The sequence below is a fragment of the Blennius ocellaris genome, assembly GCF_963422515.1.
Source record: "Blennius ocellaris genome assembly, chromosome: 15".
NCBI classification, from domain to species: domain Eukaryota; kingdom Metazoa; phylum Chordata; class Actinopteri; order Blenniiformes; family Blenniidae; genus Blennius; species Blennius ocellaris.
This window is the reverse complement of record NC_137664.1, coordinates 1,150,040-1,176,698: the sequence shown is the minus strand read 5'-3', so window position 1 is coordinate 1,176,698 and position 26,659 is coordinate 1,150,040. Positions and strand designations below refer to the sequence as shown.

The window sequence follows — 26,659 nt, the reverse complement described above, 5'->3', positions numbered from 1 at the left end:
CAAAATAAAACCACCAAGTTGGATTGTTATTATGGTGACTGTCAAATTAAAACTACAAAGTTGTATTGTTATGGTGACTGTCAAAATAAAACTACCAAGTTGGATTGTTATTATGATGACTGTCAAAACAAAAGTACCAAGTTGGATCGTTATGGTGACTGTCAAAATAAAACCACCAAGTTGGATCGTTATGGTGACTGTCAAAATAAAACCACCAAGTTGGATTGTTATCATGGTGACTGTCAAAATAAAACTACCAAGTTGGATTGTTATTATTATACTTCAGTCATTGGGAATGAAGTGTGGGGGAGGGGGGGGGGGGTGGAGAGTAACAATAAAAGCACTGTTGTGGTCATATTGAAACATTGAAACATTAAAATATTAAAACATTGAAACATTGAAACTTTTCCAAACAAGTAGCGCCGAGTCAGCGGTCGGTACTTTTCTTTTGTTTTTGTAGTTTGGCGTTTCTCGGTCCTGCCGCCGCCACATGAAGGTCGTCAGTAATTAAAACTGGACATGAGACGATCACGGTTTCCAGTAAAATAACAAAACAAAACAAAAACCCCTGACACGGATTCCTGCTGTTGTTTTGCAGAACTTCAGGAAGAACCGCCAGCTCACGAGCCGGAGTGTCGGAGCAGGAGGAACCAAACCACTGTGGAACCACATGAAGAACTGCAATTATCACAAGTACAAACTTTCATTAGCGAAACTTCCCGGGAACGTTTGGCAGCAGACGTCTTCTTTCTGAGACGATCCAGTGTTTTCCAGCACAACGAACAATATTTACAACTTTTAACGTCCAGTTCAGGTAGAACCTGCAGCCACGTTACCGCGGCAACCCCCCCCCCCCCCCCCCCCCCCCCCGTCCTCTGACGTCCAGGACCGGTTTCCATGACGACGTTTCCCGTGGAAAAGCACTGGGTTTTTTTGTATTTGTTCAAGAAAAGGTTTTTTTTTTTTTTTTTTTACGTTTTGAAAAGTTTTTCTCTGTTTCCACGGAAACAATAAAACGGCACAGGCGACATTGTCCGCCTACTTGTACGTTTGCAAGAAGAAATAAAACCACCAAGTTGGATTGCTATTACAGTGACTATCAAAATAAAACTACCGAGTTGGATTCTTATTACGGTGACTGTCAAAATAAAACTACCAAGTTGGATTCTTACTACGGTGACTGTCAAAATAAAACTACCAAGTTGGATTCTTATTACGGTGACAGTCACTGTAAAAACAATCCAACTTGGTGGTTTTATTTTGACAGTCAAAATAAAACTACCAAGTTGGATTTTTATTACAGTGACTATCAAAATAAAACTACCGAGTTGGATTCTTATTACGGTGACTGTCAAAATAAAACTACAAAGTTGGATTGTTATTACAGTGACTGTCAAAATAAAACTACCAAATTGGATTTTTATTACAATGACTATCAAAATAAAACTACCAAATTGGATTTTTATTACAGTGACTATCAAAATAAAACTACCGAGTTGGATTGTTATTATTATAACTTAGAAATAAATATATACGTACTTCTGCGGTGGCGAGCTTTTTTTTTTTTTTTTTTTATTAAAAAAGCGGAGCGGAGTGACTATCAAAATAAAACTACCGAGTTGGATTCTTATTACGGTGACTGTCAAAATAAAACTAAAAAGTTGGATTGTTATTACAGTGACTGTCAAAATAAAACTACCAAATTGGATTTTTATTACAGTGACTATCAAAATAAAACTACCAAATTGGATTTTTATTACAGTGACTATCAAAATAAAACTACCGAGTTGGATTGTTATTATTATAACTTATAAATAAATATATACGAACTTCTGCGGTGGCGAGCTTTTTTTTATTTATTTATTTTTTATTAAAAAAGCGGAGCGTTTTCACAAAGTTGCACTTCGGGAGCCTTTTTCTGACCCTTTCACTCGTGTTGTCGTATAAATGAGACGTGAAGAAAACAGTAAAAGAGGCTCGTTGTGTTTATTATGTTCCACTCTGTCCCTTTTTAATAGGATTTTCCTTTTTTTTCCCCCTTAAAAAAAAAAAAAACGAGATACAAATGAGAAAAATTTGCCAAAAGTTCCCAGGTTAAGTCTAACAGGAAGCAGCAGTTTCTGTTCACACAAGCGAACCTGACAGGAGTTTTTCCCTCCAAAGAGAGAAGAAGCTCCGTCAAGCTCAGACTTGTCGTCGTCTTTCTCTCTGAACAGGAAGCAGCGACGTCGCTGCAGCTCTTGATTCACGACGATCCAACGGCCGACAAACAAACAGCAGCAGAGGAAACGGAGCAAAGTCCTGTCAGCCTGCAACCGAGGGGGAAATACCCAGCATGCACCGGGAACACATGCACGCCATGGACATGCTCTCAAAGAACGATGAGCTGGACACCAAGTTGTTATTATGGCGACTGTCAAAATAAAACCACCAAGTTGGATTGTTATAATGGTGACTATCAAAATAAAACCATAAAGTTGGACTGGTATTACAGTGACTGTCAAAATAAAACCACCAAGTTGGATTGTTATTACGGTGACTGTCAAAATAAAACTACCCAGTTGGATTGTTAATACAGTGACTGTCAAAGTAAAACTACCAAATTGGATTGTTATTATTGTGACTGTGAAAATAAAAGCACCAAGTTGGATTGTTTTTACGGTGACTATCAAAATAAAACAACCAAGTTGGAGTGTTATTACGGTGACTGTCAAAATGAAACCACCAAGTTGGATTGCTAGTATGGCGACTGTCAAAATAAAACTACCAAGTTGGATTGTTATTACAGTGACCTTCAAAAAAAAGGACTAAGTTGGATTGTTATTATGGTGACTGTCAAAATAAAAGCACCAAGTCAGATTGTTATTACGGCAACTGTCAAAATAAAAGCACCAAGTTGGATTGTTATTACGGTGACTGTCAAAATAAAACTACCAGGTCGGATTGTTATTACGGTGACTATCAAACCCCCCCCCCCCCCCCCCCCCACCATGGAAACTGAGTTGGAGCATTTTTGAAAAGTTCCACCCCGGTAACCGTTTTCAAAAAAGTCGTCAGTTGCTCTGAGTCCCCGTCGCCGTCGTCGCAAACAAAACTTTAAACCCCGAAAACCTCGTCACGTGACGAACAACCCGCTGCCGCCGTCGGCCATGACGGCGGCGGCCATGACGGCGGCGGCCATGACTCTTACCGTGCACGACGAAGATGTTGCAGGGCTGGTTGCCGTGGCGCGACGACTCCCTCCTCCCCGCCTTGATGAAGGCCGGCAGGCTGGGCCTCCTCTGCTCCCCCACGAACTTCCCCGGCTGCTGCCCCATGGGGGCGGCGGGGTGCCGCGCCGCAGCCGTCCACCGGGGGGGGGCAGAGGGACGAGGCGGGACCCCGGATCCCCGACCCGGCCTGACCGCCGCTGGCCTGAAGGTGGCGCCGATCGGCACCGACGCGGATCTGAGGTACTCCGGCAGCTCTCCGGTTCTCATGCATCAATTGGTCCCGAGCGCTGCGGAGCAGAGGGGGCGGGACTTGATCCAATTTGTAGCTGATGTAAAGAGTTTTATTTTGAAAATTCAGGTTTTCCAACATTTGTCAGCGTTCCACCGTTCCTTCAGGGCGAAAGCTTGATTTTCTACAACGACTGAACCTCGTTGACTGTTTATTTTGGGATTGTTTAAATGCGTTTCATCTCCGAGGACAATAAAATGGCACTTTTGACAATATATCTCACGTCTGCTGTCATTTTTAATTGCATTATAAAAATTTTTTTAAATTGAATTGATGCTCAAATTTTTCTTAAAAAAAATAAATATACATTATATAATATATATATATACACACACATTAAATATATATATATATATATATTTACACTTTAATGTATATATATACACACATAAATATATGTGTGTATATATATACACATATATATATACACACATATATATGTGTATATATACACACATATATATGTGTGTGTATATATATATACACACATATATGTGTGTGTGTATATATATATATATATACACACACACACACACGTATATATATATGTAAATATATACACACATATACATATATACATACATACATACATATATATATATATATATATATATATATATATATAATTTGGCTGTATTATGATGCAGAGTATACAAGATGGAAGTGTCTTTTTTTCACAAAAATGCAAATAATTACAACCATAAACTACCAAAACACTAAACAACACACGAACCGTCACACGAGCGACGGGCGCCGCCATTTTGAAAAGCGACGTCGCTTGATTTTTTGGTCGTTCTTTTTTTTTACATTATGTTTCACGTCTGTTCCGACATGTTAATAAACTTTATTTTACCATATACGCATGTTAATCTTCATAGTTTTGCAAATAAACAACAACTTGGGGAGTAAGTTAAATGTTTTCATCAAACTTTACTTGGGTCCAGTAAAGCGTCAGTATTTTATTGCCTCGATACTCTTTAGAAATTTATTAAAAGTTCTGACTGTTGTGACTCCGCATTTAAAAAAAAAAAAATCACGTCAGTCTGAAAAGAAACACCGTCATCTAAAAGAATTCAGATATATTACCGTATTTTCTGCACTATAGAGCACCTGAATTTAAGCCGCACCTGCAAAACTTAACAAAAAAAACTCATATATAAGCCGCAGGTGTCCACAGGGAGACGGGTACATAACCAGCGAGAGTTTTATCTCTGTTGATAAAGTATTTTATCAGTTATTCGCTGATTGTGACTCTAAGAAGGAAGATTCCTCAGCCACGGAGTCCAGCGCTCTAGTTTACGTGACGCACCTGAACGCATCATTGACGTCAATCAGCTGCTGGAGCTCCGGACGGAAGCAGCACGAGACGAGCTCACCAAGACGCTCTAATGTCACTTTTAAGGCAAAGTTTTGGAGAAGCGGAGGTTAAAAACAGCAGGAATCTACATGAGGAAGTAGAATCTGGCGGCTTGAAGCCCGTTAACCCGGAAAAATCCATAAATTAGCCGCATGGTGTCATAAGCATGGGAAAAAAGTCGTGGCTTATAGTTCGGAAAATACGGTAATAAGTTTGTAAAATACAGCAAAGCCGTTTTTCATGTTCTTAGATGCAAAAAGTGTTAAAGAGTAACACAATCTCGAAATTACACAAATTTAAAAAGGTTTTAGTTTTTTTAATCCAATGTACCTTTTTGTCAAATGACCCTGATTTAATATCCAATTAATGACATATATTCAGTCTCTGTCCTGCTTTGGAAGTGGATTAGTGCTTTAAATGACTATGAACCTAAGTCAAACTAAACAAGTTTATTAAAATGGTAAATAACCTGTTAAAAACATCGTCGTCTCAACTGAAAAGCTCATTTAGAAGAAGAAAAAAAAAAGATTCCTGACACTCAGCAGAAAGTTCCTCCTGAACAACGCCTGAACCAAAGTGGGAAAAGTTTGGGAGACAGTTTGTTTATATCGTTTACTTAAACGTTGAGAGTCGTTTTATATAATTTACTTACACTTTGAGAGTTGTTTGTATCTTTTACTTACACGGAGTTGTCTTTATATCGTTTACTTACACGTTGAGTTGTTTGTATCGTTTACTTACTTTGAGAGTTGTTTGTATCGTTTACTTACACAGAGTTGTTTGTATTGTTTACTTACACTTTGAGAGTTGTTTAAATCGTTTACTTACACATTGAGAGATGTTTGTATCGTTTACTTGCACGTTGAGTTGTTTGTATCGTTTACTTGCATGTTGAGAGTTGTCTTTATATCGTTTACTTACACTTTGAGTGTTGTTTGTATCGTTTACTTACAGAGTTGTTTGTATCGTTTACTTACACGTTAAGAGTTGTTTAAATCGTTTACTTAGAGTTGTTTGTATCGTTTACTTACTTTGAGAGTTGTCTTTGTATCGTTTACTTACACTTTGAGAGTTGTTTGTATCGTTTACTTACATGTTGAGAGTTGTTTTTGTATCGTTTACTTACACTTTGAGTGTTGTTTGTATTATTTACTTACAGAGTTGTTTGTATCATTTACTTACATGTTGAGAGTTGTCTTTGTATCGTTTACTTACACTTTGAGTGTTGTTTGTATCGTTTACTTACACGTTAAGAGTTGTTTAAATCGTTTACTTAGAGTTGTTTGTATCGTTTACTTACATGTTGAGAGTTGTCTTTATATCGTTTACTTACACTTTGAGTGTTGTTTGTATCGTTTACTTACACGTTAAGAGTTGTTTAAATCGTTTACTTAGAGTTGTTTGTATCGTTTACTTACTTTGAGAGTTGTCTTTGTATCGTTTACTTGCACGTTGAGTTGTTTGTATCGTTTACTTACACTTTGAGAGTTGTCTTTGCATCGTTTACTCACTTTGAAAGTTGTTTGTATCGTTTATTTACACGTTAAGAGTTGTCTTTATATCGTTTACTTACACGTTGAGAGTTTGTATCATTTACTTACACGTTGAGAGTTGTTTAAATCGTTTACTTAGAGTTGTTTGTATCGTTTGCTTACATTGAGAGTTGTCTTTGTATCGTTTACTGACACATTGAATTGTTTAAATCGTTTACTTGCACGTTGAGATGTTTGTATCGTTTACTTACACTTTGAGAGTTGTCTTTGCATCGTTTACTCACTTTGAAAGTTGTTTGTATCGTTTACTCACTTTGAAAGTTGTTTAAATCGTTTACTTACATTGAGAGTTGTCTTTGTATCGTTTACTTACACTTTGAAAGTTGTTTGTATCGTTTACTTACACACGAAGAGTTGTCTTTGTATCATTTACTTACATGTTGAGAGTTGTTTTTGTATCGTTTACTCACTTTGAAAGTTGTTTGTATCGTTTATTTACACGATAGGAGTTGTCTTTGTATCGTTTACTTACTTTGAGTTGTTTGTATCGTTTATTTACACGTCAAGAGTTGTCTTTGTATCGTTTACTTGCACTTTGAGAGTTTGTATCATTTACTTACATGTTGAGAGTTGTTTTTGTATCGTTTACTCACTTTGAAAGTTGTTTGTATCGTTTATTTATACGTCAAGAGTTGTCTTTGCATCGTTTACTTACACTTTGAGAGTTTGTATCATTTACTTACATGTTGAGAGTTGTCTTTGTATCGTTTACTCACTTTGAAAGTTGTTTGTATCGTTTACGTACACGTTGAGAGTTGTTTAAATCGTTTACTTACACTTTGAAAGTTGTTTGTATCGTTTACTTACACACGAAGAGTTGTCTTTGTATCGTTTACTTGCACTTTGAGAGTTTGTATCATTTACTTACATGTTGAGAGTTGTTTTTGTATCGTTTACTCACTTTGAAAGTTGTTTGTATCGTTTATTTATACGTCAAGAGTTGTCTTTGCATCGTTTACTTACACTTTGAGAGTTTGTATCATTTACTTATATGTTGAGAGTTGTTTTTGTATCGTTTACTCACTTTGAAAGTTGTTTGTATCGTTTACTGACACACTAAGAGTTGTCTTTGTATCGTTTACTTACACGTTGAGAGTTTGTATCGTTTATCAGACGACCTCAGGCTAAAGTTGCAGGTAGCCATGAAGCTAACCAGCGGCTGCCGCTGGAGGAGACGCGCCGGACCCACAAGCTCTCCGAGCGGGCAACAGTTGTCCGTGACGCCGCCGAACTAGAGCCCCGCCGAGCGGCCCTGGACGTCCCCGGAAAACATGTCGCTTCTTCGGCACTTTCTGTCCGTTCCTGCCGCGGGGCTCAAACTTCCGCGTCCGCCGCTCCGGCGCCGCGGAGCTTCTTCCCCGGCGGAGCCCGGGCTGCAGGCGCTCCGGTCGGGGCGAGTCGAGGGAAGTGCTCCGGCCGCGGAAGCGAGGCTCCCCCCGCCGGTCCGCTCCTCTGCTCGCAGGCGCAGCGCTCTCGGTTGCCGGTCCCTCGGTCCGCGGGCCGGCTCATCGCTTTCCCCCGGGAGCGCGAGCGGCGAACTTCGGCGGAGTCAGAAGTTGAGTCGCTGGGGCCGCCATACTTCCACACGCAAGGTGGTTTACACAAATATGTGGGTGGGGCGACGCGTGACGTCACGTGCGTGCGTGGGCTAGTAGCCGGGGCGCAGGAGAGGAGTGAAGGTTTTATTACTGAGGCACTCAACCGCTGGTCCGCGGGACACTGCCGGGACAGAACCGGGACACTGCTATGACGTCACCGGGGTACTACTGGGAGACAACCGGGACACTTCTGGGACATTGCCGGGACACTGCTGGGAAATAATCGGGACACTGCTGGGAGACAACAGGGACACTGCAGGGACATAACCCGGACACTGCTGGGACATTGTCGGGACACTACTGGGAGACAACCGGGACACTGTTGGGACATTGCTGGGACACTGCTGGGACACAACCGGGACACTGCTGGGAGACAACCGGGACAATTCTGGGACATAACTGGGAGACAACCGGGACACTTCTGGGACATTGCCGGGACACTGCTGGGAAATAATCGGGACACTGCTGGGAGACAACAGGGACACTGCAGGGACATAACCCGGACACTGCTGGGACATTGTCGGGACACTACTGGGAGACAACCGGGACAATGTTGGGACACTGCTGGGACACAACCGGGACACTGCTGGGAGACAACCGGGACAATTCTGGGACATAACTGGGAGACAACCGGGACACATGCTGGGAGACAACCAGGACACTGCTGGGAGACAACCGGGGCAATTCTGGGACATAACTGGGAGACAACCGGGACACATGCTGGGAGACAACCGGGACAATTCTGGGCCATAACTGGGAGACAACCGGGACACATGCTGGGAGACAACCGGGACAATTCTGGGACATAACTGGGAGACAACCGGGACACATGCTGGGAGACAACCGGGACACTTCTGGGCCATAACTGGGAGACAACCGGGACACATGCTGGGAGACAACCGGGACACTTCTGGGACATAACTGGGAGACAGCCGGGACACTGCTGGGAGACAATCGGGACACTTCTGGGACATAACTTGGAGACAGATGGGACACTGCTGGAGACAATCGGGACACTGCTGGGAGACAACCGGGACATAACTGGGAGACAGATGGGACATAACTGGAGACAGATGGGACACTGCTGGGAGACAACCAGCAGTGTCCCGGGTTGTCTCTCAGCAGTGTCCTGGCTGTGTCCCAGTAGTGTCCGGCTGTGAGACAACCGGGACACTACTGGGACACAACCCGGGACGCAGCCAGGTCGGTCCCAGAACGTCACGAACCTTCTTTAAACAATATTATGTTATTTCTTACAGAAGAGAATTCAAGCCACAAAAGGAAAAATAAAAAAATATGTGGTTAAAAAAATTAACATTTGAAATATAATATTGAGATTTTTTTTTTTTTGGGGGGGGGGGGTGTCCACTTCCTCCTGAAATGCAGCCTGGAACTGTGTCCTCTGATCCATCCTTTCTCTTCAGGGGAGCATTAGTGTCGCTCAAGAACACATTATAGTATGTATAAAAATATATATATTTATATTGTTCACCTCCAGAAAAATATACAATGTTGATTTTTTACCTCCATCGTCGTCTTTGAATAAAGTCACCGTTACATGTTTTTTTTTTACAAACTCAAAACGACCACAAAGAGAAACAGCAACATTTGAGAGAAATAAAGAACATTTATTTTTATTAAAAAAAAAAAAAAAGGAAAATCACACGTAAGAAAAAAGCAGCAGGAATTTTTAAGAACGTTACACTTTTATTAAAAAAAAAAAAAAGAAGAAGCTGAAACTCACATCAACTGTTAAATCGTGGGAATAAAGCTTCATTTAATCGCGACTTCATCCTTCCTGCTCCAGCAGCTTCTGTTGCGTCAACATCACGATCTCCTCCATCACCTCGGGTTTCAGCAGGTCTTTGACCTGAACGGACACAATTAAACCAATGGATTACAAAAACAGAGTGTGTTTTTAACGTATTAAACATGTGAGGAGCAGCAGGTAAACAAACAATGGCACATTCCGTTTACAATGACAGGAAGCTGCAGCAACACAAAACAAACGAGCCGATCGGAGCTCGAAACTCTTTAAACTTAATTGTTTTCACAGAGGGAGAGTCTGACATTTATTAAATCACCACTTCAGTGACAGCGACTCGGTTTCAAACTGCAGGAGCAGAAAAGTTCCACCGGTTTCGTCCTCGTCCTGAATCGGGAGCCGCAGTACCTCGGAACGACCAGCAGAGGGCGCCAGAGATCCTCACCTGGTGCTGAAGCGACGACTCGTAGCAGTAAAGGACGCTGGTGTCGAACAGCAGCACTTTGTGTGCAGCGAGAGCCAGGAGGCAGTTCCTCAGCCGGGAAATCACTTCCCGGTCGGCCAGGCTGACCGGCTGAGGAGGGGAGGGGAGGAGGAGAGGAGGGAGGAGAGAGGAGAGGAGAGGAGAGGAGACGAGAGGAGAGGAGAGGAGAGGAGAGGGGAGGAGACGAGACAGGAGAGAGGAGGAGAGGAGAGGAGAGGAGGAAGGGGAGGGGAGGGAGGAGAGGAGGGAGGAGACAGGGGAGGGGAGGGGAGGAGAGGAGGGGAGGAGACAGGGGAGGGGAGGGGGAGAGGGAGAGGAGGGGAGGAGAGGAGAGAGGAGACGAGAGGAGAGGAGAGGAGACGAGACGAGACAGGAGAGGACAGGAGATGAGGAGAGAGGAGAGGAGAGGAAAGGAGAGGAGAGGAGAGGAGACAGGGGAGGGGAGGGGAGAGGAGAGGAGAGAAGAGGAGGAGAGGAGAGGAGAGGAGACAGGAGAGGAGAGGAGGAGAGGAGGAGAGGAGAGGAGAGGACAGGAGAGGGGAGAGGAGAGGAGACAGGAGACAGGAGGAGAGGAGAGGAGAGGAGGAAGGGGAGGGGAGGGGAGGAGAGGAGGGGAGGAGACAGGGAGGGGGAGGAGAGGAGGGGAGGAGAGGAGAGAGGAGACGAGAGGAGAGGAGACGAGAGGAGACAGGATCGAGGACAGGAGATGAGGAGAGAGGAGAGGAGAGGAAAGGAGAGGAGACAGGGGAGGGGAGGGGAGAGGAGAGAAGAGAGAAGAGGAGGAGAGGAGAGGAGAGGAGAGGAGAGGAGGAGAGGAGGAGAGGAGAGGAGAGGACAGGAGAGGGGAGAGGAGAGGAGACGAGAGGAGAGGGAGAGGAGAGGGGAGGAGACGAGACAGGAGAGAGGAGGAGAGGAGAGAGGAGAGGAGGAAGGGGGAGGGGAGGAGAGGAGGGGAGGAGACAAGGGGTGGGGAGGAGAGGAGAGAGAGAGGAGACGAGAGGAGAGGAGAGGAGACGAGACGAGGCGAGACAGGAGAGAGGAGGAGAGGAGAGGACAGGAAAGGAGGAGAGGAGATGAGGAGAGAGGAGAGGAAAGGAGAGGAGAGGAGATGAGGAGAGAGGAGAGGAGAGGAGAGAAGAGGAGGAGAGGAGAGGAGACGAGACAGGAGAGGAGAGGAGAGAGGAGAGGAAGAGGACAGGAAAGGAGGAGAGAGGAGACGAGACAGGAGAGAGGAGAGGAGAGGAGATGAGAGGAGAGGAGGGAGGAGAGGAGACAGGAGAGAGGAGGAGAGGAGATGAGGAGAGGAGACAGGGGAGGGGAGGGGAGGAGAGGAGGGAGGAGACAGGGGAGGGGAGGGAGGAGAGGAGGGGAGGAGAGGTGAGAGGAGATGAGAGGAGAGGAGACGAGACGAGAGGAGAGGAGACGAGACGAGACGAGACAGGAGAGGACAGGAAAGGAGGAGAGGAGATGAGGAGAGAGGAGAGAGGAAAGGAGAGGAGAGGAGACAGGGGAGGGGAGGGGAGAGGAGAGAAGAGAGAAGAGGAGGAGAGGAGAGGAGAGGAGAGGAGACGAGACAGGAGAGGAGAGGAGGAGAGGAAGAGGAGAGGACAGGAAAGGAGGAGAGAGGAGACGAGACAGGAGAGAGGAGGAGACGAGAGAAGAGGAGAAGAGGAGAGGAGATGAGGAGAGAGGAGACGAGATGAGGAGAGAGGAGACGAGATAGGAGAGAGGAGGAGATGATCATGTCAGCATTCAGACAGACAGACACTATTAGTTAATTATTTAATTTTTAAAAATCAACATAAGCTGCACCCACCAAAAATTCAAAAACTAATTTAAACATATTCAGCATAGGCTGCACTTGTTCATGTCATAACGGCATGAAGCTCACTGTGGGGGGTGTGTTTTTTTTATGTTTTTAAGAAAAAAGCAAGAGAGAGAGAGCGAGAGTGTCTACCCGTTAAAATCCAAAAATTAGCCTCAACGTTTAAGCCGCCGAGTTTCAAAGTGTGTGAAAAAAAGTAGCGTTTTTATAGTCTGGAAACTACGGAAGGTTCCAGTACGCCGAGTAAAATCTGAAAGTGCCAGTTCCTGGTGCATACCGGCCTTCTTAAAGGAACAGTAACCACTAATATCTCAGCCCGGTGCATACCGGCCTTCTTAAAGGAACAGTAACCACTAATATCCCAGCCCGGTGCATACCGGCCCTCTTAAAGGAACAGTAACCACTGATATCTCAGCCCGGTGCATACCGAGCCCTCTTAAAGGAACAGTAACCACTGATATCTCAGCCCGGTACATACCGGGCCCTCTTAAAGGAACAGTAACCACTGATATCTCAGCCCGGTGCATACCGGCCCTCTTAAAGGAACAGTAACCACTGATATCTCAGCCCGGTGCATACCGGCCACTCTTAAAGGAACAGTAACCACTGATATCTCAGCCCGGTGCATACCGGCCGCTCTTAAAGGAACAGTAACCACTGATATCTCAGCCCGGTGCATACTGGCCCTCTTAAAGGAAACAGTAACCACTGATATCTCAGCCCGGTGCATACCGGCCACTCTTAAAGGAACAGTAACCACTAATATCTCAGCCGGTGCATACCGGCCCTCTTAAAGGAACAGTAACCACTAATATCTCAGCCTGGGTCTCTATCGTGTCGTTTCCTCGACTCTGAAGACATTTGTTGAAAAACACAACTATTTCTTTGAAACTTTTCACAATTCTCTTGTTTTCGTACCTCCAGACTGGTGTAGAAGCCCCCGGCCTCCTCCTCCTGTTGCCCCGGGGTGGGGTAGAGCCACACGAAGCCGTTGTTCCCCAGGATGACGGAGGCGCCGCACGGCAGGTTGTGGAAATGCGTTTTCTGCCTCTTGATCAGTGACGGAGAGAGCTGCACCAGGACGCCCTGACCCAGCTGGTGGCCGCAGATCACACTTTAAATACTTTATCACAGCGAGTATGTGACTGGGTAAAATCATCAAAAAATAAAAAATACCGTAATTTGCAGAGTGCAACTGAATATAAGCTGCACCCACCCAAATTTTAGAAAAAAAAAAAAAGAAAGTTCAGAGTTACGTGATGCACCTGAACGCATCGCCCATGCTTGAAACTCCATCATTAAAAATCCATAAATTAGCAGCGACAGCGTTCAGAGCGCGTTGTGTGTGGAAAAACGTTGGCGCGTATAGTCTGGACATTACGGTAATCACACAGCTGGACTGGAGGAGGGAAGATTTCATTTCTTCATTTGATTAAATAGTTAAATAAAGCGGAACAAACTTACTTTTCCGTACTTTAAACTGCGGGTGTGAAGCGACAAAGCTCCGTCTGAGAACACGGACTGCACCTCGGGCCTGGGAGGGGGGGGGGTGAAAGGTAGAAGTGGGCGAGGAGAGGAAGGAGCGTCTGAAGAGGGACGGAGGTAAAAATGGACTCACGCTGATGAGGTCGCCCTTCCTGCAGATACTCCCTCATCGTCAGCTCGTCTTCGGCCGATCTTCTCCTCTGAAACGCAGACTCAACGTTTCACTCTGCATTTCAGGAAAGTTTTGCGTTTTCTTCCCTCCCCGTTTCCCACGGAGACGGGGCGCTGAAGCCGAAGGGTCTCACCAGCTCTCCTCCGGGGAGGTTGACCGAGGACAGCAGGAGGACGGAGTCCAGGCGGGAGTTCGTCTCCACTTTCCAGCGTTTTCTGCTGCACCCTTTAACAAAAAAGGGAAAAAAAAAATACAAGTCAAACAAACAAAAGTGGAGGAAAAGGTGAAGCTCAACATCGACGACGCCACTAGAATGTCACAAGCAGACCTGAGGAACTCTTTCAGCAATAATACAGGTTCTGGACGAGAGAATTACTTTTTTTTTTTTTGCAGCGTTTTGAGTTTCAGCAGTTTGATGAAGCATTTTCTGTGTGATTATATTATTTATTTATTATTTGGATTTTGCTTTGCAACATACAGGAACGGAAGACAAACAAACAAACAACGTGACACCCTGAATATTTACAAATCCTTACAGTACAGTAAAGTGTGTGTGTGTGTGTGTGTGTGTGTGTGTGTGTGTGTGTGTGTGGTAGGACGGGAGGGATGGAGAAAAAAATCTGATATAATAATGAAATAACAATAATTGTCCTCGTAATAATAATAATAATAAGAAGAAGAAGAACAAGAGGGAGACGAAGAAGAAAAAGAGGAGAAGAAGAAGAAAAAGAGGGAGAAGAAGAAGAAAAAGAAGAAGAAGAAGAAAAAGAAGAGGGAGAAGAAGAAGAAGAAGAAGAGGGAGAGAAGAAGAGGAGAAGAAGAAGAAGAGGGAGGAGAAGGAGAAGGAGGAGGAGGAGGAGGAGGAGAAGAAGGAGAAGAAGGAGAAGAAGAAAAAGAAGAAAAAGAAGAAGAAAAAGAAGAAGAAGAAAAAGAAGAAAAAGAAGAAGAAGAAGAAGAAGAAAAAGAAGAAGAAGAAGAAAAAGAAGAAGAAGAAGAAAAAGAAGAAGAAGAAGAAGAAGAAGAAGAAGAAGAAGAAGAAAAAGAAGAAGAAAAAGAAGAAGAAAAAGAAGAAGAAAAAGAAGAAGAAAAAGAAGAAGAAGAAGAAGAAGAAGAAGAAGAAGAAGAAGAAGAAGAAATAGAAGAAGAAGAAGAAGAAGAAATAGAAGAAGAAAAAGAAGAAGAAAAAGAAGAAGAAGAAGAAGAAGAAGAAGAAGAAGATGAGAAGAAGAAGAAGAAGAGAAGAAGAAGAAGAAGAAAAAGAAAAAGAAAAAGAAAAAGAAAAAGAAGAAGAAAAAGAAGAAGAAAAAGAAGAAGAGAGTCCCTCACCTCTGTTATTCTGCCCACCACCCACGTCTCCAACCTCCCCATTGAACCTGGAAGCAAACGACACAGACGTGACGCCGTCAGAAAGACGACAGTTCCAGGGTTCCAGGGTTCCGGTTCTGGGCCCCCCCGGGGGGGCACATGTTTGACACCCACTGCACTAAAGGCATGAAGCCCCTCACCTGGTCTTCAGAGGCCTGACACAGATGAGCTTGTCGACTCGCTGCACCTCTCCAGCGACCGACGCCGTCAGCTTGTCGTCGTCCACGTAGGTCCCATGGCCCCTGGGGGGAGAGAACAGATGTTGGGGGTTCGTGGCGGATGGATGCAACATTTAGAAATAAAATAAGATAAGATAAGACTTTATTGATCTCACAGTGGAGAAATTGACTTCGTAACATTCAGCTTTAAGGACTCATGAGGAAAGGAAAGACAAGGAATGTGCAAACAGTAAGAATAGAGGTATCTTATATACAATGACTATGAAATAGGACTAAAAAATAAGATAAAAATCACAAACTATAATAAAGTATAATAAGTTCTAAGGGGAGCAAAATATACAGTAGGATGAGATACAAGGTAAATAAACTATGATGGGGGGGGGGGTGGCAAAGTGTAGGATAAGCACAATAAACATACTATAGTCAAAAAAATACATACAATCAGACATTCCCATTAAATCAGCTGCTCTTAAAAGCCTCACAGTCACTGGGGTCACTGTCTGGTGATGCATGTGGATGGAATGTTTGCATTCCTCACAATAATCCAAGTTTCTCATCTCTTGCTGTGCGAGAGAGAAGATGCTCCACCCTGAACGTTGCTCAGAGCAGATCAGACCGGAAATCACTGAATATTCACCTTGTGAGGTGTGTGTGTTATTGATGTGTCTCATGTTAGCTTCACAAGCTACGATGCTAAGCCTCCGTGGCCTCCTACCTCATGAAGCCGGTGTCTGAGGTGATGACGTCCCCGGGGACCACCAGGTCTTTGTGGGGTGAAACGGACTCCAACACAGAGACAGTTTTTCGGATTTGAGGTAATCTCATGTCAGCTGCCATGCTTCTTCTTCTTCTTCTTCTTTTTTGAGTTCAGCTTCTTCTTCTCCTCCGCTTCTTGCGGGTTCGAGCGCTAAATCCGACGGTTTCTCACCACGTCCTGACAGAATAGTGTTTGTCTGTGTGCTCCGCTAAATTCACCGCGTGTTTTAAATGTCAGAAACGTTCAAAATGTGGTGGAAAAAGCGGAATGTTTCACTGCAGCGTGCCAGTAAACTTCGCTTCCTGTTCTTCCTCTTGCTTTTTTTTCTACGTCACTCAGCAGCGCCAGTGACCTTGAGCGCCACCTGCTGCTCCGGAGTGGCAACGACACCACATTACACTCACAATAACTAAAGTCATATAAAGGATATTTCACACAATATTCATTATGCGTGTTGACTTTCTCGCTTCGTGTCACATTTTTTTTATTTGCACATGATTTATTTGCACATTATTTACAAAATCCCCGGTTATTTCTTGTCTGTTTGTTAGATAGATAGATAGATAGATAATTACTTTATTCATCCCAGAAGGGAAATTGTCTTGTTGCAGCAATCTAGTACATACGAATATTATAAAATACAATAGAAGAGAAATAAAAGTAAAAAATATACAAATATCTGGGTATAAGACATAAAGTAAAACACAGAACGGAACATGGGCACTTAGAAATAAGCACGAGATAAAAAGAAGATAAATAAATAGATAGTAAGGTGCAGTGGCAGAGCCATTAGAAGTAGGCATTATATAATAATAATAACACAATAATACAGATAATAACAATGTGCAATAGTGTATAATACTCGTGTATAGTACTACTAATAATGGTAGCAATAATATAACAATAACAATATGGTAGCAATAAAATAACAAACAATAACAATATATATATATCAGTAATAATAATAATAATAATAATACCCAATACTTATAGTATACTTACTGACTTATACTGACTGTATTTTATTCTTGTTTGTGTTTTAAATAGATAAACCAAACTATAGTTTGCTCTCTTGAGAGCGCAGACCTTCACCGAGAACTGCGAAGGTAAAAAAAGCTCTGCTGCTGTTCCACACGCCCACCAGCAGGGGTCAGCATCGAGCCACGTGGCCCTCCGCCTCCACCGTGGCCTCGAACATAACGGAGCGGTGACGTCAGATGTCAACACCACGCAATCCGTCGGGCTCGGGCCAATCAGCGCGCAGCCTCACGGACTCTGGTAAAGATGGCGACGGCGGAGGAGCAGAGCGGAGCGAAGACCGGACGCCTCTCCGTTGTTCAGCGCCTCCGGACCGGACACCGTTAGAGCAAGACACGGCGCCGGGAGCGAGAGCTCGGTCGAGCCGGAGGGGGGGGAGGAGTCCCGCTCGCTTTTTGTTTTTTGTGTTTTTGTTTTCGGTCGCGGCTCCTTCGCCTCAAAGTTGTGAAGCCGATGCTAGCCCGGGGCTAGCCGCGTAGCTCCACCGGCGGCTCGGATCGCCTCCGTATGGCGCCCGCGGATTCCTAACCGGACGACGCTTCAGCTGTTTTCACCGTCTCCGGAGCTTCATGAGCGGCTTGGATTGCTAGCAGCGCTCCCGGAGGCGGGCGGTGGAGGAGGAGGAGGGGGAGGCGGAGGAGGAGGAGGTCCGACCTGGCATTGCGGCACAGCCCGGAGTGACTCCGCTCCGCCGTCATGTATTTTCTCACCGGCTGGCCGCGGAGGCTCCTCTGCCCGCTGAGGAGCGACGAGGAGCCGTTCCACATCCGGCCCAGCGCCCTGCGGCTCTACTTCGCCCTGCTGTCCGAGACCCAGCTCAGCGTGTGGTTCAGCCGGGTGAGTGACGGGGGGGTGAGGGGTCCACGGAGCGCGAGCTGGTTAACAGCACCTGGGTGGCGTGATGACACGTTGATACACACGCGCACGCGCAGACGCACGCACCTGTGTGTTCACTCACTCATCCAGGTGAGACGCAGCTCATCAGACACTTTCCCTCTTTTCGCGATACTTTATTAATCCAGCAAAGAGAAATATATAATAAAAAAAAAACACTGGTGCTGAATCAAAAGGACAAGATGAGTCAGAAACTGTTGATTAAATCAAAATAAAGAATAATATCGGCGCATGGATGAGAAGTGACGTGGAGATTAACGACACACAGTGAGAAATGTGTGTTTCGAGATGAGATCGTTCCTCTTGTCTCTGTTAAAATCACCAAGAGACGACTGTGTTTTATGAATAAAGTTGAGTTGAATTGAATTAAACAGCTTAGTGAGACTAACTAATCGAGTTCAGCTCCTCAAACCCCCTGAACTGGTGAATCCGGACGAGAAGCTGCAGTCTGATCCTTATTTTACACTTTGTTGCATCAATGTGGATCTTATATTGCGTGTTATGCAACCTCTTCACGGTTCTGATCATAATTATTGAACTACGTCTGAATATAGATTGAAAACACCACCTTTCAGCCCACCTGAGATGGATAATAATAATATATAATATTAGTTTGCGTGTATTAACAATGAATTACTTCATAGTACGTTGTATAATAATCATAATCGGAGTGCATATCTTTTGAATTTCAGTCAAATGTGGAGATTTCTAACACATCATCTGCTTCAAGAGCCTTTTTATTTATTTTTTTGGTTTATTTTTACCAGGTTTTTATTTCTTGTGTTGTCGATCGTCTGCCTACACGCAGATATTCTCCGTCCTGTGGCTCGGCAGGAGGTTAGGCTGCAGCATGTAGGAGGAAGGCTTCAATAGAAGCGTTTTATTTATTTTTTTCTAAGTTGGAGAGACGATTCAGACTGGAGGAGAGAATCTGAGGGAGTTATTTAGTTGTTTACTTGTTTAGTTGTGTCTTTAAAGCGTCGCTTAATGTTCCATCAGCAGAAAGTCTTGAAACAAGTAAACCCCCCTGACTGAATGCTGGTGTTTATTAAGTTTAGCTGAGCATCTCCCTGGTAAAAACTCTCAGAATGCAACAGCCGCAGGAGCAGTTTCTGGACTTTTCACTGTATTTTACAGTTTCATTTAAGGTTTCATTAAAGTCGTCTTCATGTCACGATTGTAGTAATTTTCTACAGTAATTGTTTGGTTTTTGCCAAAATCTCGATATTTTCCACGTTTACTTTGCGCCACAGCAAAGAGAGATTTTAAAATATAAAGGTTATCAAGGCAGTATTTTACCAGTCCACTCGAGGTGGAATTGATCGGAATTGAAATGTTTGACACTCCGGGTCTAAACTAAACATTTTTTCAGAATAAATCGACGTATTGAAAACCCCATAATGTAAAAAAAAAACCAACACATTTTATCTGCTAATATTGTAAAATACTGTATTTCGTCTCTGTAGTCATTTTAAACAGATTAATACAGCCACTGGTGGTGAAATGAGCTTTTCTCCTGCGTTTGAATTCCTCGACGTGAGAAGTCATGTGAGCAGGTTGGTTCACTTCTCGTTGCTCCGACGTGGCGTCGGAAATTAACCAGATAAAAAGGACTTTCTCTCCGATCGGTTTCTGTTGAGACGAGAGCCACTCCTGCATTTCTCCCCCTTTTATTTATTTTTAATTGCCCCTGTCTGTTTGATGGAAACTCCAGTTTTCCAGGTTTCTTGCACCAGAAGTGCCTTTTCATTTCTTCTGGCTCCGCCGTTAACAAGTTGGAAGTCTCTCGTTCCAGCGGTTCACTACGGAGTGTGACGTGGAGGAGGGGAGGATTTCACTTTGAATGCAATAGAAGTGATGTATCACCCAGGTGGGATTACACCCCCCCCCCCCCCCCCCCCCCCCCACTGCCCTGGGGTAAATAACTTTAGGCAGTTGTAAAAGCAAGAGTGATTCAAAGAAGGAGTCATTTTTCGATCACCTCTTGTTTTGTTTTTTTTGCAGCTGAATTTTTTTTGCAGTTGAATTTTTTTTGCAGCTGAATTTTTTTTTGCAGCTGAATTTTTTTTGTGGTTGAATTTTTTTTGCAGCTGAATTTTTTTTTTGCGGCTGAATTTTTTTTGTGGCTGAATTTTTTTTGCGGTAAAAAATTTTGTGTTGCTGAATTTTTTTTTGCAGCTGAATTTCTTTTTGCAGTTGAATTTTTTTTGCAGCTGAATTTTTTTTGCAGCTGAATTTCTTTTTGCGGTTGAATTTTTTTGTGGTTGAATTTTTTTTGCAGCTGAATTTTTTTTTGTGGCTGAATTTTTTTTGCGGTAAAAATTTTTTTGTGGCTGAATTTTTTTTGCGGTAAAATTTTTTTGTGGCTGAATTTTTTTTTGCAGCTGAATTTCTTTTTGCAGCTGAATTTTTTTTTGCGGCTGAATTTTTTTTTGTGGCTGAATTTCTTTTTGTGGCTGAATTTCTTTTTGCGACTGAATTTCTTTTTGCACTTGAATTTTTTTGCAGCTGAATTTTTTTTGCACCTGAATTTTTTTTTGCAACTGAATTTTTAGACGCATTGAATTTTTACAAACTGAATATTTTTAGAGGTTGGAAAAAAATCTGAAAAGTCTGATTTCGACGGTAAAAAAAAATCAGAGTTAGAAATTCGTATTCAGAATCTGAAGGCACAGTTTTACTTCCATACATGAGTATTTTCACCGTCTTCGTAAAGTTTCCAATCCCCCTTTTTTTTCCCAATTTATTAAACTAATTTTAGCTAAAAACTGCGATTTGAGAGCCGGTAGAATGTCGTATATTGTAGAGATGGTTCAAACTCTTTTTGAGCTGCCTTGCTTAGTGAAGATGTCAAATTTATTTTAGGTTAAAAGGGATTTTTAAACACAGTATTCTGGGTTTCTTGTGTCTCGTTGCCTCAAAAGTATGTACAACTAGTTCTTTTCTCTTTCCCTCATCCAAAGAGGACCAAAGTTGTATTTTCTGAAAGTCTAGTTCATAGTTCATAGTTTATAGTTCGTCGACCTTGTTTTAGCTTGTTTCCCGAGCTAAAACAAGGTTTTAGCGCCGTCGCGGTCAGACCGACCCTCCGTCAGTGGAACACCGTCACCTCCCGGTCTGTCCGTTTTACATGCAAAGAAAAAAAAAATAAATCGGATTATTGAGGCCGTATTATTATTATGTCAATCACATTTATTCGTCTTATTTTAATCTGCACATGGAAAGAAGGAGAGAAACGACAAACCTCCTGCAGCAGGAAGTCGACGGACATTTTGAAAATATCGGGAACTTTTAAGTCCCACGTCATTTAAATACTCAGAAAGAATTCCGGTTATGAATTTAGGCGCGACGGCGTCTCGAAATAGGTTTTTTTGCGTTTTACGTGACGACGATTTGAAAACGACGGTCCGTTTACACGGTAAAACGGCCGGAATGCTGAAAACGGTGTAGTTCGCATGCCGGGCCACTAGTGGGTGCTGGTGGTTTCCATGGAGACGGAGTCGGAAATAGGTTTTTTGCGTTTTACGTGACGACGATTTGAAAACGACGGTCCGTTTACACGGTAAAACGGCCAGAATGCTGAAAACGGTGTAGTTCGCATGCCGGGCCACTAGTGGGTGCTGGTGGTTTCCATGGAGACGGAGTCGGAAATAGGTTTTTTGCGTTTTACGTGACGACGATTTGAAAACGACGGTCCGTTTACACGGTAAAACGGCCGGAATGCTGAAAACGATGTTGTTCGCATGCCGGGCCACTAGTGGGTGCTGGTGGTTTCCATGGAGACGGAGTCGGAAATAGGTTTTTTGCGTTTTACGTGACGACGATTTGAAAACGACGGTCCGTTTACACGGTAAAACGGCCGGAATGCTGAAAACGATGTTGTTCGCATGCCGGGCCACTAGTGGGTGCTGGTGGTTTCCATGGAGACGGAGTCGGAAATAGGTTTTTTGCGTTTTACGTGACGACGATTTGAAAACGACGGTCCGTTTACACGGTAAAACGGCCGGAATGCTGAAAACGATGTTGTTCGCATGCCGGGCCACTAGTGGGTGCTGGTGGTTTCCATGGAGACGGAGTCGGAAATAGGTTTTTTTGCGTTTTACGTGACGACGATTTGAAAGCGACGGTCTGTTTACACGGTAAAACGGCCGGTATGCTGAAAACGGTGTAGTTCGCATGCTGGGCCACTAGTGGGTGCTGGTGGTTTCCATGGAGACGGAGTCGGAAATAGGTTTTTTGCGTTTTACGTGACGACGATTTGAAAACGACGGTCCGTTTACACGGTAAAACGGCCGGAATGCTGAAAACGATGTTGTTCGCATGCCGGGCCACTAGTGGGTGCTGGTGGTTTCCATGGAGACGGAGTCGGAAATAGGTTTTTTGCGTTTTACGTGACGACGATTTGAAAACGACGGTCCGTTTACACGGTAAAACGGCCGGAATGCTGAAAACGATGTTGTTCGCATGCCGGGCCACTAGTGGGTGCTGGTGGTTTCCATGGAGACGGAGTCGGAAATAGGTTTTTTTGCGTTTTACGTGACGACGATTTGAAAGCGACGGTCTGTTTACACGGTAAAACGGCCGGTATGCTGAAAACGGTGTAGTTCGCATGCTGGGCCACTAGTGGGTGCTGGTGGTTTCCATGGAGACGGAGTCGGAAATAGGTTTTTTTGCGTTTTACGTGACGACGATTTGAAAACGACGGTCCGTTTACACGGTAAAACGGCCGGTATGCTGAAAACGGTGTAGTTCGCATGCCGGGCCACTAGTGGGTGCTGGTGGTTTCCATGGAGACGGAGTCGGAAATAGGTTTTTTGCGTTTTACGTGACGACGATTTGAAAACTACGGTCCGTTTACACGGTAAAACGGCCAGAATGCTGAAAACGGTGTAGTTCGCATGCCGGGCCACTAGTGGGTGCTGGTGGTTTCCATGGAGACGGAGTCGGAAATAGGTTTTTTGCGTTTTACGTGACGACGATTTGAAAACTACGGTCCGTTTACACGGTAAAACGGCCAGAATGCTGAAAACGGTGTAGTTCGCATGCCGGGCCACTAGTGGGTGCTGGTGGTTTCCATGGAGACGGAGTCGGAAATAGGTTTTTTGCGTTTTACGTGACGACGATTTGAAAACGACGGTCCGTTTACACGGTAAAACAGCCGGTATGCTGAAAACGGTGTAGTTCGCATGCCGGGCCACTAGTGGGTGCTGGTGGTTTCCATGGAGACGGAGTCGGAAATAGGTTTTTTGCGTTTTACGTGACGACGATTTGAAAACGACGGTCCGTTTACACTGTAAAACGGCCGGAATGCTGAATACGATGTTGTTCGCATGCCGGGCCACTAGTGGGTGCTGGTGGTTTCCATGGAGACGGAGTCGGAAATAGGTTTTTTGCGTTTTACGTGACGACGATTTGAAAACGACGGTCCGTTTACACTGTAAAACGGCCGGAATGCTGAATACGATGTTGTTCGCATGCCGGGCCACTAGTGGGTGCTGGTGGTTTCCATGGAGACGGAGTCGGAAATAGGTTTTTTGCGTTTTACGTGACGACGATTTGAAAACGACGGTCCGTTTACACGGTAAAACAGCCGGTATGCTGAAAACGGTGTAGTTCGCATGCCGGGCCACTAGTGGGTGCTGGTGGTTTCCATGGAGACGGAGTCGGAAATAGGTTTTTTGCGTTTTACGTGACGACGATTTGAAAACGACGGTCCGTTTACACGGTAAAACAGCCGGTATGCTGAAAACGGTGTAGTTCGCATGCCGGGCCACTAGTCGGCGCTGGTGGTTTCCATGGAGACGGAGTCGGAGCAGTTTCCAAGAAGCTCTACCTTTTTTTTTTTTTAAGTTCTCCTTTCTCCTTTTTGCTGCCGGATCTTTTGAACACTAAAGAATCATGGCGGAGTTCCTCCTCTGGAGACCCGGACTGGATTTGTTTTGAGATTCTTTCTCGGCAGAGCGTCCCGACTGTTTCCTCTCATTTCCTCCGAGACCCCCCCCCCTCGGGCCCCCCCTCCCCCCCCCCCTCCCCACATTGTTTACAGCCGCCTGTGTATTATTGAATGGCAGCAACAATGGCGGCGGGTCAGTGGCGAGTTCCTGAGGCCCACACAGGACGCCAACATGTTCCGCTTCCCCTCCTTTCATTCTTGACTTCACCTTTTCACATCTGCTCTCTCCATCACCACGCTCCTGCTGCTGTTTTCCAAAGCAAACGCTCCTCCGGTCCTCACATTAAAACAAAAAAACATGCATTCTGCGAGGGAGACGGCTTAGCGGTCTTAAATTAGACGCAGTGTGGGCAACGAATTGTGTCAATATCGTTATGTAACGACGGCGTTCAGTCTATTTAGGCCAGCTTAAGTCTTCTGGCTTTGCGACTTGTGTGAAAATGGCGTTTCGTGTTACCGCGTCGTTTTCGTCCCGTCGTCCAACGTTTGAGGAGCTCAGAGTCTTTTTGTCTTTTGGGGGGTTTTTTTTCCCCTTAATGGAGTGAAATTTAAAAACGCCGCCTGCGCATTGACGCGTGGATGACGTCATGGCTCCGCCCCTCGACGCTATAGACCTCACGATGTCACTTAACGACGACAACAACAATGGCGGCGGCGACCTGCAGGAGAAGCTGCTGCTGCTCGTTGGTTGATTCAGGCCAGATGTGGGATTTGTCAATTTCTCAGTTTAAAAAAAAAAACAACCACATTTTGTCTGGTGTGGGCGGGGCTTCAGTCCCGTCGTCGCTGCGTTCTGTCAACCTGCTGTGTGTGTGTGTGTGTGTGGTTGGAGAGTGTGTGTGTGTAGTATTTGGCTCCAGGCGCTCGGCTCACATACGATTCGAAGTAACGCCGCGTCAGCATTTTCAGCTCTCCCGGGATTCCTTCAGACTGTAATCATGGCGGAACGTAGATTAACGGCAGCCGCTCCCTTCAGTCAGGGACCGTGAGGAACGTCGACCAAATTATAGAGTCACGACGACGAGAGAGACTCTCCCGTTATTTAAAGTATCCGATCGCGTCTCTCCGCCCTCGGTTTAAAGCGTTTTGTGTTTCCCCTCTCGCGGCAGATCAACACTTAAGAACCATCAACAAACGCTGATTTGTCTAATTAATTGGCCAATTAATCCTCCGAGTGACGACAAATTACCGCTGCAGCAGGAAACGCGGCGCAGGAGTCCATCTATACTCTGTAGTATTATACTTACACACACACACACACACACATTCCACTGAGCCGCTGCTGCTCTGCTAAACGGTGGATTAAATAAGCCACACTCGTCTGGTTTTTCTGGTTTTATTTGAGGCCGGGGACTCCTGAAGAGCAGCTCCCGTGTCTCAGCCCGCCTCGGCTCCGCTGGCATAATTAAATTTTAATTCGGCGAACTGAACTGAACGCGCCAGGAAAAATGAAAAAAAGGCTCCTCTCCGGTTGCAGGCGGCAGGTATCACCGCTGCACAGCTGGAATTACACCGGGCCCTCCTGCTCCTCCTGTTTCCTGGTCGGTTTGTCTCCACGACGTCCCGGCTCGTCTCGCTCAGGTCCGGTGGACGTGGACGTCGGCGTCCCCTTTAGGGAATTTGCTAGAAATAACACCTTCCTTCATGTTAGTGAAGACGTGAAACCCCGCGGGTGAAAACACACAGGTGAAAATACACAGGTGAAAATACGCAGGTGAAAACACACAGGTGAAAACACGCGGGTGAAAACACACAGGTGAAAACACACGGGTAAAACCCCGCAGGTGGAAAACACACAGGTGAAAACACACGGGTGAAACCCCACAGGTGAAAACACACGGGTGAAAACACACGGGTGAAAACACACGGGTAAAACCCCGCAGGTGGAAAACACACAGGTGAAACCCCGCGGGTGAAAACACGCAGGTGAAACCCTGCGCGTGGAAACCACGCAGGTGAAAACACACAGGTGGAAAACACGCGGGTGGAAACTACGCAGGTGAAACCCCGCAGGTGGAAACCACTCGGGTAAAACCCCGCAGGTGGAAACCACACGGGTGAAAACACACAGGTGAAACCCCACGGGTGAAACCCCACAGGTGAAAACACACGGGTGAAAACACACGGGTAAAACCCCGCAGGTGGAAAACACACAGGTGAAACCCCGCGGGTGAAAACACGCAGGTGAAACCCTGCGCGTGGAAACCACGCAGGTGAAAACACACAGGTGGAAAACACGCGGGTGGAAACTACGCAGGTGAAACCCCGCAGGTGGAAACCACTCGGGTAAAACCCCGCAGGTGGAAACCACACGGGTGAAAACACGCAGGTGAAACCCTGCGGGTGGAAACCACGCAGGTGAAAACACGCGGGTGAAACCCCGCAGCTTTGATGGTTAGAATGAAGCCTACGTCCTCTGCGGGGACGTCCCCACAGAGACTCCCGGGTTTCCAGGCGTCCAGGTTTCGTCATGATGAGAAACGGGTTTTCTTTCCCGCGATCCACTGATTTACAGTCCTGATTTGTTGTTCTTTGATGTTTTGTTTGTTTTTCGGAGATCGGTGTCTCGGCTGTTTAACAATGTGAATCCAGCAGCCGCAGTCTGTTTCCTCTTCACACATACGTCTTCCTTTTTTCTTGGTTTTGTTCTGAGTTCCCATTTTGGAACTTTTATGAAACGCTCCGTTTCCGTGGAAACTGGGGAAAACGCAACTTTCTGAAAACGTTGCTGCC

General features: G+C 45.0%; 3 protein-coding genes across 5 annotated transcripts in view; 1 reads left to right on the top strand and 2 right to left on the bottom strand.

The window, feature by feature from the left end:
- abl1 (c-abl oncogene 1, non-receptor tyrosine kinase) overlaps positions 1-7,980 on the bottom strand; it is a 40,547-nt gene extending 32,567 nt beyond the window's left edge. The window contains exons 1-2 of one of the 3 annotated variants that reach the window (XM_080509978.1): positions 7,498-7,980; positions 3,191-3,538 (exon numbers count right to left, since the gene is read on the bottom strand). In XM_080509978.1, coding sequence (XP_080366104.1) covers positions 3,191-3,479 — 289 coding nt within the window. In that variant the 5' untranslated portion in view covers positions 3,480-3,538; positions 7,498-7,980. Of the gene's footprint in view, positions 1-3,190; positions 3,539-6,431; positions 6,449-7,497 lie in introns of those variants that run through there. The other 2 variants (XM_080509977.1, XM_080509979.1) reach the window with 2 other exon arrangements.
- A 1,732-nt stretch (positions 7,981-9,712) lies between these two features.
- Positions 9,713-16,328, bottom strand: exosc2 (exosome component 2). Its single transcript, XM_080510637.1, is given in 11 exon segments — positions 9,713-9,879; positions 10,220-10,348; positions 13,002-13,178; positions 13,548-13,613; positions 13,615-13,716; positions 13,718-13,768; positions 13,874-13,958; positions 15,062-15,087; positions 15,089-15,113; positions 15,246-15,347; positions 16,000-16,328. Coding segments are annotated over 11 exon segments (966 nt in total). The 5' UTR covers positions 16,122-16,328; the 3' UTR covers positions 9,713-9,798.
- Positions 16,329-17,338: 1,010 nt separating this feature from the next.
- The window catches only part of ric1 (RIC1 homolog, RAB6A GEF complex partner 1), a gene marked incomplete at its 3' end in the record, with an annotated part of 48,904 nt that continues 39,583 nt past the window's right edge, over positions 17,339-26,659 (top strand). The window contains 1 exon segment of the mRNA XM_080510124.1: positions 17,339-17,916. Within this exon segment, the coding sequence (XP_080366250.1) occupies positions 17,776-17,916 (141 nt within the window). The 5' untranslated portion in view covers positions 17,339-17,775.